General features: G+C 44.2%; 1 protein-coding gene across 1 annotated transcript in view; it reads left to right on the top strand.

Annotated features, from left to right (window-relative positions):
* Nucleotides 1–3,500: 3,500 nt before the first annotated feature.
* The window catches only part of ABTB2 (ankyrin repeat and BTB domain containing 2), a 112,558-nt gene continuing 101,106 nt past the window's right edge, over nt 3,501–14,952 (top strand). Inside the window, exon 1 of the mRNA XM_048306626.1 lies at nt 3,501–4,597. Coding sequence (XP_048162583.1) covers nt 3,736–4,597 — 862 coding nt within the window. The 5' untranslated portion in view covers nt 3,501–3,735. The remainder of the gene's footprint in view (nt 4,598–14,952) is intronic.

The raw sequence follows: 14,952 nt of genomic DNA, 5'->3' as shown, positions 1-14,952 counted from the left end.
GCAACTTGAGAAGGAAATTTCCAGCAGCATCCATGGCAGCCCAGCCAGCTGTTGAGCCTTTGGGCTCATTAACACTCCCTCCCACAACTGCTTTAAATAAGGTTTGGAAAGGACTCTTCTCTTTTTAGTACTGCTTTGAGGGGTTGGCTGTACCAATCAAGCAGCTTCTTTGAGGGTTCTCCTAAGGTTTGTTATGTTATTAATTTTTTTTTGTTTGTTTGTTTTCCTGGTGGAAATTCTTGAGTCTTCTTTACTTCACGTGAGTTAAATAAGCCTACATGGGACCTAGAGGTAGGGGATGTTTACACTGCTCAACAGCACATGTGTGAATAGTATTTTCTAGAATTTCACTGAGCTTTGTGGCTTGAACAGTAACAGATCAATTTTTTTAAGTGTTGGTTGGGAGTCTTTGGTACAGAGGAAGTTTATGGGGATTTTAAATCTGATTTGACTGCTGTAGTTCCTTAGGACAAGTGTTTATTTTTTTAAAATAGTTTGCTATTTATCCAGTTGCTATTTGTGTGTCAGAGAATGCTAAGGCTTTTTATTTCTAATTGATTCTGGTGTACTTTAAATTCAAATTTTAAAACTCTGGAGTTTATTAGAGCTGGAAAAACTCATATCTGAACCCATTACATGAGGGAAAATGGAGCTTCTAGAGTGCCATGTTTTTGTTTTTTCTGGAACTTCCACTGTTACATGTTTTATCTGTTTTGTTTATGTTCCTGAAAAGTCTTCCGATGCTTTCTACTTTCTTAACACTACTTTTAGGGAGAAGTGATTATGAGAAAAATCTGTCTGTGGAAAATTGACTTTTATTGTGTGACAATAACTTGGGATTCCTGATGGCTCAAGTTGAAACATGTGCAAACAAAAAAGGCTAAATACTTACTGTGCCTTATGAATCAAGGAAAGTTAAGTTGTTACTGTTTATTTTTTTTGTTTCCAATGTCTTGGGGTTTGAGGTTTAAATCTTGAGTAAGGAAAATCCTTTCTGTGCTGGGGGGGGGGGGGGTGGCTTTTGTTCTTTTGTTTTGTTTTTTCCCTGTGGAAGAGCCTGGTAATACCTTTGCAGCAGAGGGAGAGAAGGATTTATCTGGTGAAGGTTTTTTTTGTACAAGGAAATACTACAAGTGCAAGTGGGAAAACGCTGTCTGAGGGAAGTGGGAAAGCAGACTCTGCTTGTTAAACCAGAGAATTGTTGGTGTTGTTAAATTACATGGAATGGCAGGAGCAACAAACTGCGTGGGAGCATGGGAGAAGTGTGATAAAGGGATGGAACAGAAACGGTTTGTAGCAGTTTTGAGTGCTTGCACAGCTGCATTCTTCCCAAATAATGTCAAGTTCCTATTTGCCAACTATGTAGCAATTCTCAGTGTCAGTTTAGCCTTGCTTTTGTGATTGAAATAAGCCCTAGGAGATAGAACAGGATGAGTTTTAGAGAAAGCTTTTGCAAAGAGGCATCACAAAACAAAGCACGAAGGCTTTTTGGTGAGAGAGGCCAAACTCTGTTGCCTTTTTCTGCCCATTCCCATTCTTACAGTGATCCTTGTGAAGACACAAGTCTTCTGTGCATGTTCGTAGAGGATCTAACAGGAATGTCCTGGTTTTGAGGAGGCAGTGGAGAGATGTGGGGACTGAGGGACGGCCACCACATGGTCATCCACTAGAAGTCTTGTTTAAGAGGCCTGCAGTAGTCCATGGCACCCTAAGATTTGGGATTAAATACAGATGTAAGAAAGAAGATGATAATTTTTTTATATAGAAGTGTATTGATTGAATACATGAGACTTAAAACTGGGTGTTTTGAAGCAGTCATGCCTTGCCTCACATTTAGGGACCTATTTACCATGCTTGCTGTCAGTTTTGTATTGTCAGCTCTTAAAAATGTAGCCTAAAAACCACACCAAAATAGCAGAGTTAGCTTTGATCTGTAAAATAACACCTGAGTGAGGCATCAGTTGTGTAGTAAAAATACCAATTTCTGAGCTGACAGTGGAGCACAAATGAGGTGCTGAGGTGTTAAGATTTCCAGATAAACTGGGATTACTTTGAGAGAATTGGGTCTGGTTTTATTAGACAACTTTTGCTTTGTGTTCATTATTTCATGGGGAGAAGCTATGAAAAAGCTGAGAGCTGCATTATAGTTGGGCTTCAATATAAGAAAGATAAAAGATGATCTTATGTTAAAAAAAAAAAATCAGTTTTGGGGTTCAGCTAGGGGAAGTTAGGACACCCTGTTAAGTATTTTGTCTTTTAGTACAAACAGAAGCTGCTTGATCATGTGAGCAGAGGTGCATAAGTAAAACAGATTATTTTTTTCAAGTATTTCATTCATACCTAATAGTTATGACACATTTTTTTATTAACGTTAAATAATGTATACACTGCCGTACAAAAAGACAAAAGGCTGTCCTGTAAGGCATTGTAGTTTTGAAGTAGGAAATCTCTTTCCTGTATCATCTCAATCATCCCTCTGTCAGTTAAAAATCATTCCCCCTTGTCCTATTGCAACAGGCCCTGCTGAAAGGTTTGTCCTCATGGTGCGAAGATAGTTTGTCTTTTAGACTTTAGCTCTGGAAATCCAGGTATTGAAGCTGATAATAGTTGGAAGCTGTATCTTGTGAGGAACGTTACTGTGGAAAAGATGTATATTGGTTTTTTAATCTGTAGTTAAGGGCCGTGTAAGATCTGTCTTGACAGTACCTTTCGATGTGAAAATAGCCTTTGTGAGAAGTTTTGAATTTACTCTCTTTAGGCTTCTACTCGTACCCTTTCACATGTATCCTACAAACAGCGAGAATATGGCAGGAATAGAGAGCAAAATTCAGAATCCGTGTGAACTAACAGATAAAAATGTGATCCTTTGAGCACGAGGGTTTTTATGCACTTTGTCGCAGTGGCAGCGTTATCAAGGACACGCGTTCTCTCCTGCTTTACCGTGTGTGCCTGGGTCGGGTGGCCGTAAATAGCAGCTGGTTTGGGATCTTTGCGAGGGCCGCGTCTTGTAGGAAGATGTGCAAAGCCCGTTTTAAGTTAAATTATAAGGATTTGAGGACCCGAGCCCGAAACGCAGCGATACTCCCGGCTCTGCGCCGCCGCTCCCCGCTGCGGCCGCGCGGGGGCGCCCTCGGCCCGCGCACCCCGGCGGGACGCGCCGGCTCCCCCGCTCCGCGCGCGGCTCCCGGCCCGAGCTCGGGGGGCACCCGCCGTGCCACAGAGGCTCCCGTCAGGGGCTCCGGGCCCCGGGGCCGCCCGCACCATCCCCGCTCCGAGCACCGACCCCCGCCCGCCGCCCCGCACGGGCTCCGCGCCCCGAGCCGCGCACGGCCGGCTCCCCGCGCCCTCCCTCGCCCCGCCTCCCGCCCCGCCCCTCCCGCGCGTGATTGGCCGGGCCGTCGCCGCCGCCGCCGCCGATTGGTGCTGGCCGCGCGCCTCATTTGCATGCGGCGGTGCGGAGCGCGCGGCGGAGCCGCGGCGGGGAAGTTGCGCCGGAGCCGCCGCCGAGCGCCCGTCCCGCCCCGCCGGAGCCTCCGCGCCCTCCGCTGCCGCCGCTGGCCCGAGCGGGACATGGCTGAGCGCAGCTCCCCGCCGGGATGGAGGTAGCCGGGCCCTCGGGGAGGGCTCCTGCCCGCTGCGCTGCCGATCCTCCCGCGCCGCTCGGGGCTCGCTAGGGATCTGCCCCAGCCTCACCTTTCGCGCTTGTCCTGCCGCTTGGCTTAACCCGTCTTTCCTATGGCTGGGATATACAGCTCGACTCTGAAGACCCTGGAGGATTTAACTTTGGACTCTGGTTATGGGGCAGGGGATTCCTGCAGGTCCCTTAGTCTGTCTTCTTCCAAGTCCAACTCGCAAGCCTTCACCTCTTCTCAGCACAGAGGCAACTGGTGGTACTACTCGGGCTCCATGAACAGTAGGAATAACAGCTGGGACACCGTGAACACCGTGCTGCCGGAAGACCCCGAGGTCGCAGATATCTTCTCCAAGTGCCCTAAGCTGCCGGATCTCGAGGAATACCCTTGGACTGATGAAGACATCGGCAGAATCCTGCGCAAAGGGAAGGCAGACGGCCACGGCAGGAGCTTTTCGCAGGAAGCTGTCAGGCGGCTCTCGCAGCTGCTGCGGCGCGCCCTGATCAGGGTGTCCAGGGAGGCTCAGCGCCTCAGCGTGATGCACTCCAAGTGCACCCGCTTCGAGGTGCAGAGCGCCATCAAACTCATCCAGAGCTGGGCCCTGGCCGAGAGCTGCGTCCTGGCCACTGTCAAGGCGCTCTCGCTGTACAGCATGAGCGCCGGGGATGGGCTGAGGAAAGGCAAATCGGCCCGCTGCGGCCTCACCTTCTCGGTGGGGAGGTTTTTCAGGTGGATGGTGGACACGAGGATTTCGGTGAGGATCCACGAGTACGCGGCCATCTCCTTGACGGCGTGCATGGAGAACCTGGTGGAAGAGATTAAGGCTAGGGTTTTGGCGAGTCAGAGCCCCGATGGTGGCGGGGAGATCTCGGCTGAAATCCTGGAGATGGTTATCAACAACGATGCGGAACTTTGGGGAGTGTTGCAACCTTACGAGCACCTCATCTGTGGGAAAAACGCTAATGGTAAGATCCAGCTTTTACAGTCTGTTGCCTTCATCCCAGCAAGCTTTACGGTAAAATCCTCGCTCTCTGTGGACTTGGGGTTTTGCTGGGTTTTCTTTGCATCTGGATTGCATCTTGGTCGTGGTTTGTGTGTGCGTAAAGCGGGCACGCTTTGTGTGTCTTGTCTTGCCAGGCAAGAATGATCCTGCTCCGTTCCTAGGATGTACCAGCTTATAAAAGGCTGTGGGAAACCAAGCCTTGTTGTCCTAACAAACATCTGACTTTCCACCAGCTGCTGTTTTGAGCATTTTCCCTCTAACTGGCGTGCAGATATGTTCTCTGTAACCCTAAGATGAAATGTGCTTTACAAGCTGCTGTCCAGAAAGTACCACTATATCTCTTTTAATCATAATTTATCTTACAGCGAATATCTTGCAGTTTCATCTTAAAGATGCTGTAACCGCATACAGCCTGGAGAGGGAAAACAACATCATTTTTTTTCCCCTTTTGCCCCAGTAAAATTCACTTTATGAGCAAAAAGTTTAAACTTCATGTTACTCGGACTCCCTTGTAGTTCAGCAGAAACCTGTGGTGTCCTTTCCTGCCATAAACAAGAGCTTGTGTGTGAGTGTAGGACGGTGCCTCGGTGATGAGACTAACACAGTGCTAAGGTACTTACCGCTGTCATTTGTTTGGAAAGCAAAGTTTCCGAACACTTGAGCGCATAGAGGAATGTTGGCATCTTGCTGCAGTTTGGAAAGCTTAAGCCGTGACAGTTGTGTTAAGGAGCTGCGCTGTTTATTTTGCATTGACACACTGAGAAATACCGTGTTTTTCCATGGAGAATGCGGGGAAACGTCCAGTTTAGAAAATATGTTGTGTGCCACCCACGATTTCATGGCTTTTGCTGGCCCCCGTTACGCTTGACTATTCCATGCTTAACACGTTTGTGATTTAACTCTGTAAAACCAAGGAACTTGGTCTTTTCAAAGGGGAATCTCACAGCGAGAGAAGTAAGGGAGCTGTTTTCATTTGAGGGAAAACCCCTTTGAAACACTTCGTCAGAGATGCACTGACTCACCTTCTCCCTGGGTGCATTGATTTCCTGCAGTTTTCCTGTACCCAAGCAATTCCGTGATTCAGATCACGAGTAGGTGACTGCAGCGAGTGTCCCCTTCGGGTCAGCATTACTAAACATTCGTGAGATAAATGTGAAGAGCCCTGTGGCTGTCCTCTTGGCACTGGTTCAGGGCATAGCTGTAACTTTAAAAGTCAGACACAGACACGTCCATTTCTAACTACAAACTCTTGGGTGAATAGGGAGGTATGAGGATGCCGTGTCTGCCAAAACACTTGCCATTCTTTATGCTGGCTCCGAGAAGGGGACTTGTTTCCCCTCTCTTGTTCCTTGTTTAGGGCACCTGGAGTGAAATACTTTGGTTCCGTGAACCGAAATGTACATTTCAGCTCTTCTCTGCTCAGTGCTTCTGCCACACAGGTTCTGTGTGTAAAGTGAAGAGTTGGACCCTCACTGAGGTTTGGTTGTTTTTTTTTTTTTTAATCTATTTGAGAGAAATCTCCTTGGAAAAACTGCGGTGAATGAATGGGTGCTGGTGTTGAATGGGAAGAAGGGGGAGTGTGCAGGGAAATGCTTATAAATATTCAGAGCACCAAATGGTCAGTTATGATAACGCTCCTGCACTGTGGAAGGCCAAGCAGTCAGTGGCCACAGAAGGATTGGCTTCTGTTGCCTCTTTTGTTGTTCCTGCCTTTCAGATCAATTCTGTCAATAATTGAATGCATTTTTTAAGTCTGGAAATTGAATAAAACCGCACATGAAGGCATCCCGGGATTTCCTGTGACAGTCTGTCACTAGTGTTTTACCTGACACAAGTCAGTGAATCCTCTAAATGGCTTTTCTTGCAGTTGTAAGGCCACAAATGGTTTTTATATGGATGCAAAAAAGCTTGAAATAACTTCTCTGTTCTTCTCCCTGTAGGAATTGTAAATGAGTAGTATTCACATCATTCCGCACAGTGCTTTCAAATGATCTTGTCTTTTACATTAATTTAAATCTGAAGTAGATCTGGCAGTAAAATAACTGGATTTGTTCCTGTTTTAAGGAACAGGGAAAGTTGCTTTACTGTCAGTTTTGTTTCTCTTCTAGTAAGAGCGTTTAGTGGAGCACTCGTAAATTGCACACTTGGGCGGGGGGGGTTGTGTGGTGTGTTGGGTTTCGTTTTATAGCCCTGAGTTTCATGTCAGAGATAAAAAGCACTTAAAGGTTCAGTCCTAACTCCAGTCAAGCATTGTAATCCCTGGATGAAATCCATGGCGCTGTCCTATGCAGAAGATTGCACGGGATTATCATAATGGACATTTGTGGCATTATGATCTATTGAATACCATTTTCATTATTAGATCAGGACAGCCTGCTGCTTTGGAGTCAAAGAAACTGTAAGTAAATACATAAATCTTCCGAAATTCTCATGAGACGGAGGTTTAGACCTGTATTTCTTCAGTGACTAATCTCCCATCAAAGAGCACGGTCCAGTCACTGGTCTTGAAGCTTTGGAGGCTGAAGGAGCAATGTTGTGTATTAGCAACAAACGTGTTTTAATCAACACCTGCTGTGTGAAGGGTGACGTTTGAAACTCTGTAAATGCTGAAGGGGGATTTCTAATATTAGTTTTAAATAAACGATAATCTGTGGCTTGCTTGTTTATTTGTCCTTTCTGTGAAGCTGTTCTTTAATCAGCTTTTTTGCTGCTTCTGTGAGCCACTCTCTGCTCACTCTCTGTGTGAGTTCTGACTTTGTGCTTGGGACTTGGTGGCTCTGCCTTGGAAGGAGGAGGAATGACCTGAGCCTATGGCCCTGAGGAGTCCTGCCAGGCTCTGGGTGTGTTAATGCCTCCAAGGATAAGGTCTTTCTAGGCAGAATCTAAGGGAGGATGTTGCTAAAATAGAGGAATGCTGGACAGAAAATGAAGTACAGGCAGCAAAAAAGATGAGCAGCTGCTGAACAGTGTAGCTAGTGAAAGGTAAAACAAGTGGAAAGTGGAATACGTGTTTTATTGTCTGTTTTTAATTACATGGAGATGCATGATGTCCAGTGGTAGAGAGTGCACCCAGTAGTTTCACAGGGGTCTTGAGACATGCTAATTTGGGATTATTGGAGTCTATTAATTTAAAATGTTTGTGGAGAGACGAGTTGAAATCCAAACTTACCTTGGGAATGTGATTCTTTTACTTGATCTGCTTCTGTTTGATGTGTGGTTCTTTAGACTCCGAGCTGTCAGCACTGCAAATACATTTTGATATTATTGCCCTGTTAATTACAGCACTTGGGTTGTACTGAACTCTCTGGTTATGGTCAGGCACTCCTGTGTCTGCCAGTCCACCTGCTGTGCTGTTTAATGCATCAGCACATCCTGGTGCTCTGGAGATAGAAGTGTTGACAGATGTTTTGCCAAAGGAAAAAAAAAAATAAGGGAGAGGGGGAAGGGTTGGAATTTAACTTGATAATGCTGTTTCTTCATGTACCTCTTAGCCCAAACACTTGAAGTTCTCCCTGGATGAACTAACCCACAAATGAGTCTTGTGGCTTGCTGAGCTGAGGAGGAGGAGAAATAGGATCTGAAATAATTCTACTTGTGTTTTGAGGCATTTTTCTTAGAAGAAGGTTGAGGGGGGAGCTGTATAACCTTTCCTCGTGGTGTGAGGGAGCGGTTTGGACTCTAAAAAATTAAACAAGGCATGAATTTTCTTCTGTCTGACACTAAACACTGACAAACCTTATCAAACATGGGCTTAGTTAGCATTTACTGCCACCAACCCTGTGTTCTTCTGTGTTTCCCACTGCACTAACACAGGTTGAAAACTACAGCCAGTTTTAACGTAGAGGATTTTTTAGAGCTATGCCATGATGAAAATTCCTTTTTATACCTATCACATGTTCTGAAATAACTTTATTTCTGCACAGTCACGGTACTGTATTGAAATGCAGCATGGGGGGGGGAAGAAAATACTGACATTTCAATAAGCTGAGTGTCCTTTTGTTATCTGAGCTGAACAAACGGGTGTGCTCATCAAGAGCCTCATCAATTTTAATAAGCTATCAGCTCCACAAGTCTTCAGGAAAGCACTGCATGGTGGAAGGGGGGCTTTTTTTGGGGGGGGGGGGGGCGGGGGGAAGAGCTGCAAAGGCAATCAATAAATGAAACTGAGGGGAAATACAAGACTCTTATGGTGGTACAGCAGGTGGCCTGCAAATTGTTTCAGGGGAAAAAAAAAATCAAATAACTCTGTCTTCTGTGTTACCTTGTCTGAAGCAGGAGTTGGGGGTAATTTTGGGGATTCCTGGGCGGGAATTTGGTAACTTGTGTACACGTTTCCATGTTGGATGAGCTGGTTGTAGCTATGATCCTCTTCCAGCGATGGCTTCATTCACCTCTGGACCCCCAGCCCACCTTGTGTGCTTCTACTCCTACACAGCCAAGAGCTTGGATTTCTATCCACAAAGCCACAGGGACAAATTCTTTAAGCCAAAATATTAATGCTTGTACACACATGCTCACCTCTCCTACGAAAAACAAACCACCAGGTGCATCTCTGCAGATATATGTGTTCTTAATTGTGCATCTTATGGTAAAGTGTAGAGCAAGTGAGGCTAAAGTGCCTATTTTTTTCCATTTACAGTCAGTTTTCTGTGTGTCTGTATAAAGTTTTTAGTTATAGTAAAGGAAATGTAATCAATGTAAAAAGTAATGATGCTGTCTTAATCCTTCACGTTGCTGATATTGCCCCAGGGCAACAAAATTTGTGTCCTTTCAGTAAAATTGATTAGAGAGAAAGTGCTGGAATCCCTCTGTCTGTAACTACCAGCAGCAAATGCTGGTGATATTTGGATTTTTAGTGGAATCTGTGTTGGTGGCAACTTAATTCTGTGAAACAGGGGAGTTGGGCTGTGAGGGAGGGACCTCTTGGAGAGAAAACTCTGTGATCTGTTGTGTCAAGGCTGAAATCTCTTGTACTGCAAAAGTCTGAACTGAGCAAATACTGTTGGGGCCAGGACTAAATTTTATCCCTGAGTTACAACAGGGCTTTGGCATTTGGTTCATTGATTTATTGATTTTTCCAGGTGTAAAATGAGGCTGGTTTAGCTCAAAGATTAGCAGTGAGCACCAGTGCAGCATTTTGGGGTGCTCTTACAGGTTGTTTTGTGTGTACATGTCAGCAGAAAATGAGGCATGAGCTCTGAGTGTTCATATTTTAGTAATAAAATAGGGTGTTTGATGTACATGTCTTCTGATATTGGAATAACTGGAATTAAATTGGAGATCTTGCAGCTGATTTTGCTGAACTGAGCCACCAGGGTGTGCGTTTTTTTCTCATGTACCTCATCTAATTTCTAATGTGACTTGAAGCTTGAACTCACCTGATTGAGGGAGAGTTGCTGGTTGTCAGTCAGCTTCCACACCTGATCTATAGGATTATGGATATCCTCCTCTTCCTTGAGATCAGCACTCATCCAGTGCATGGATGTCATATATATAGATTTTGGCTGTTTTAACATCTTAATCCTCCCTAATTTGGGCTCATTCCAAAACTAACTGCAGTGGTAACAAAGAGTAGTGGTGAATTTTGAATCAATTTTGCTGTGATAACGGGGTTGAGATGAAACATTTTCTTATGCTGAAAAATCTTGTTTGGGTAGTAGTGTTCTTGCAATGTTTTCATGTTGTAACAGTTTATTTCTGCTGATGTACATCACGGGATTCAATTACTCCTGTTAATGGTCCATTTAGAGCTTTCTTCATCTGTTTGATTTTTCTGTCCCTTTCCCCAGCTTGGTTTTGTAATGGATGGGTCTGCCACAACTCAAAGGAAATGCTTCAGTTTATGAAGTCCTCTGCTGCAGGAGACATACGTAAAGTACTGGAAACACTTATTTACAATAGACCATAAAATTCACTTAATAAACAATTACCAAGTTGCAGAGGAGGATGGGTGAGGACTCAAACATTCATTAACTTCACAGAGAGCCAAAGCTCAGAAGTGCCCGCTTGCACTTGGGAGCTTAAACCCAAAGTCTTGGTGTTGAAGTAGAAGTAAGTTGTTAAAAAACTCATTTTACAGCAATGCAAGAAGATGGAATAAGGCCAAAAATAGTATTAATCCTGTGATCTTCACTAAATTAACATGTTGTCCTTTCTTAAAGGCTAATGCATTTCACATTTAACTTCTTCTTGAGCAATTTGTCCGTTGTGCCAGCAGAATTCAACAGAAGAGAAACAGAGGCTTGTAAACACAATAAACCCACTGGATACTCTACAGTGCCCAGTAAATCACTCAGCTGTCTTAATTCTCCTGAATGTTTGGAAAAGAGAGGAAAATAATTCTCCATTTCCATCTGAGCTCTCACTTTGCATTTGGTCAGGGCTGAGCTTTTCAAGTCAGTGTATGTGGTCCTTATTTCTAAACATCTCCCATTGTTTCAGGCTCAGGATTTTGCAAGCTGGACATTAAGGGAAACCTCTCTCCCTGATGAAGTTTTGCCCCACCAGTAGACAGCAGGAGGAAATGTCCATTTGCTCATCCTGAGCTATGAGAATTCAGGCTGATGAACAAAAGGATAAAACCGATAATTTCTGGTGCTCTTCTTGTTTTAATGGGGTTTGATTTACGTGGTATTTTGAACCTAAGTGCCTAACATGACGTTTGGTTAAATCCAAACAAGCCTGAGGCAACAGTAAATCTGAGACAGTGGTGGCTTCGTGCTTTCTTAATTTACAAATTGGGGCCAAAAGACTTCAACAGAACTCTTGATTCTCTTCCATATGGAAGGGCAGCTACATTTAGAAAAAAAATTTTTATATATATATAAAAAACTGGTGGATGTTGTTGAGAGCATGAGTCAATTTAAGGGTTCCAAGTTGTGGATTTTTTTTTTATGGAATGTCAGGTTGGAAGGGACCTGAAGGATCACCTTTCAACCACGTGAGTGAGGAGAGCCTTTGAAGTGGAGTTGTCTTGTTTGCATCTAAGGACTTGTCCCAAGAAAGCAACAATAGAAAGAGGAAAGGTTTGTTCCTTTCACCCCAACACATCCAGACTTGCCTTTGGCCTTGGGTTGCGAGCCAGGCAGGATCTGGGAGCTCAGCCTGGTCCTTGGGAAGGGTTTGGACACAGCAGGTGACCTGGTTGAGCTTGGCAAGGCAGCGAGGAGAGGCCAGCGATGGGCAGGGCACGGCTGAGGTGGTTTTGTCAGCCCCTAATCCAGGTGTCTGCCTGCAGCCTGCCAGGGTGGTGACTGCACTTCTGTGAGCTTGGGATGTGTGGGACAGAATTTGTGGCATGGAAGTAACTTCTGGGGAAAGGGGATGGTGTGACTGCTGCTCTCTTCAGGAGGGGACACTAAGGATTAAAGTTAAATGGAATTCTGAGCTATAAAATCCCCGTCTGTTAAAACCTACTCATTATGTGGTGCTTGTAGATGAAAGTCCCTTAGAATTGTAAACTTCCTCCTCCTCATCTGCTCAAAACCTGCTCCTTAATGATGTGATTCCTAGTCCAGCTGATGCTGTTTGAGGAGCCCCTCCGTGGGGAGGTGGTTTGGGCTGGTCTTTGCTGTGATCTGACGTGAAGCATTTCTCTGAAATCGCTGCTCAGCAGAGCCGAGGTGCTGGGCTGCAGCCTGGGAGCATCATTAAATCGGCTCTCAGGGATTGCTTGGTGCTCTTGGTGTGACTTTGACCCAGACACTCAGAGTTCACTTGTACACCTGAGCACTTGTCGGTCTTGTTCTGGTTGTTTAATTATTACACCTGGACCATCTCTTTCTTAAAACCTGTCTGATGTTCACGTCATGTTGTACTTGACCTGTTTCATGTCTGAATTGAGCAGAATTCCAGGGCAATCTGTCACGAGGCTGCATTTGGCTCTCCCTGTCCAAAAATTAAAAAGCCTTGACATAAGCAAAAAAAAAAAAAAAAAAAAGAGGAAAATGTGCTTAACAAACTCCTGTAGTTTTTGTGTAGTGACACCAAAACGCTTGAGATGATGAAGAGTGTTTGTGGTAGAGTCCTGGGATAGAGACAAAGAACTGAAGCCAAATAAACATTTCAGAGCAACTTTTCAGTTTGTGGCTGTAGGTTTATAACAACTGATAAATTTGCTGTGGGGCTATGCAAGATCAAAGTAAAAGTTGTTTATGGTATTTTGGGGATGAGAGGAAAGGAACGCTACAGAAGGCATAATCTGCTTGTCCCCTTCTTCAGTGTTTATAACATCACAGTCCATGCTGGATACTTGTTGCTTTAATTTCTATCCCAATCTGGAGTCTGTTGCCCAGGACCTGGAGAATAAAGCAGAAAATATAACTGTGTTTATGCTGGACTTATACATTAAAAAGACAGGCATGCAGAGGCATTATTATCTAGTGGTTTTTTGATCCTATGTAGTTCTGGGTTTTCTCCTGATTTAATTCCAAGATGACAGTGAATAGATTTTCTTCTAATATTTACATTTTATTGTTTGTGAATAAAGCACACTACTATTTGAGCTGAAGGACAAGAGTTGCATGTTGGCAAACAGCTAAAGTAGGGAATTAGGCCAGTTTTGCCTCATATTCTCTCTTCAAACTGTTTGGGTTTTTGATGTTTTACTAGAATTTAATGGAAGTCAGTTTCTTGTTTGTTTATGTGACTACTCAGTACTCCAGGCACCACTGACTCATGTCAGGTGAAAGCAAAAACCGGGGGTTATGGGCTGCTTTTAGGCAGTTCACTCATCTTTATCTTTGATTCCTCTTACAAATAGTTGTGAGGTTCATTTTTATTGCTTTTTTCTAGTTTTTGTGCAATTTCCTGAGATAACACCACAGGCCTAAGCGAAACCTTCGGGATGGATGCTTGTTGTAATAATGTAAAAGATAACATAGAATGAAATGTATTTCCTCTGTGGGGGTGGATGTAAGTTCTGTTTAATTACACATTGAATTTCTGCTCTTTGCTTGAATGTTATCTTCATTCCAGCCCCCCACCCGGTTTTGTGCTCAGCTTGCACTGGTGGCTTTGTTTAGTCTAGAGATCCTAAAATTTGCTCCAGAGTTGAATTGATACAGTTTTATTATGATCTTAGCGTGGTTTCTGGTACTTTTAAGCTATTATATCAATTTTATAACGTGTCTTTGGATATTTGCACTGAAGGAACAGTTGAACTTAGAAGGGAGGGAAGAAGGTGAAAAACTATAATGGTAGCAACCAATAATCTTTATAGTTGTTTTTAATAAACCATCTCATTCTATTGTCAATATAAAAAGGCTTTTAAAGTTGTTTTTTTTTCCCCCCAGGAAGTGTTATGAAAATTTCTGCTATGCTTTGTCAGCCTGTGTTGAAATTTTGGCTTGAATGAATATCAGTTTTGTTTGAACCTGAAGTAAGATCAGGAGATTTGTCAGAGTTGTTGTCAATGACCTGCTACTGAAAGAAGCTCAGAGTCCATGTGGGAAGTGCTGCTTACCTCGGTTTAACCTTGCTGCAGCCAAAGGAATAAGTTACATTTGATTTAATAGATAATGGATCAATTTTTGCTTCTCAGAAAGGACTGGATCCTTTCCGAAGCAGTTGCCTGGGTTCAGAATTGCTTGGATTGAGGCCACATGTTTGTCGGAGGTGGTTTTGTTTTAGTACTTTGTAATAAACTTAAGGGATTTACACCTGGAGGTGGGAGAAGCTTTGGCTTTGGTGACCATTCCTTCTGTGGAAAACCTGGGTGGGGGGATTTAAAGCATCTGTGCCCTGAGGTAGTTCTGTAGCTGTGCTGGTGAGTGCAGTGTGGGTGACTGGTGTGATTTTGGTAACATTATTCCTTTGGAAAAGTGTGTCCATCCTCCAGCTCCGGTCTCTCAGGGCAGTGCTGGATGCAGAGCCTCTTACTGAAGCCACTCAGGGAAGAGTCATGCTCAACATTTCTCCATAGAAAGCAACCCTGGAATTGTTTCTGTCACCTTTTCCCTGTGTGTGTAATTCCATGGCTCATGTTTTTGCTGCAGACACGTGGAAATGCAGCTTTCACTGTAGGTTATTTTGTGGGATGATCTATGTGCTGCCCGTCCATAGATGTGGGGAGGGAGTGTCTTGCTTTGTTTCCAGACAGTTGGGGTGACCTGTGACCTGCAGGAATGGAGTGATAAAACTCTCTGTGAGTTTTCTTGTACCTCCACAGCAGTTGGGAACACTGAGCATTTTTCCTGTTACGCTGTGATGATGTATATGCAGGGCTGTGTGATTGTGGTTTTTCACGTTCACTGCAGCAGGCCAGAGTACCCCTAAGGCAGGCACAATTTATAAATGAAAATTAATGTAATATATTAG

This window comes from Corvus hawaiiensis, chromosome 6, assembly GCF_020740725.1.
Source record: "Corvus hawaiiensis isolate bCorHaw1 chromosome 6, bCorHaw1.pri.cur, whole genome shotgun sequence".
Taxonomy (NCBI): Eukaryota; Metazoa; Chordata; class Aves; order Passeriformes; family Corvidae; genus Corvus; species Corvus hawaiiensis.
The sequence above is the reverse complement of the archived record's forward strand: the minus strand, read 5'-3'. Positions and strand labels throughout refer to the sequence as shown.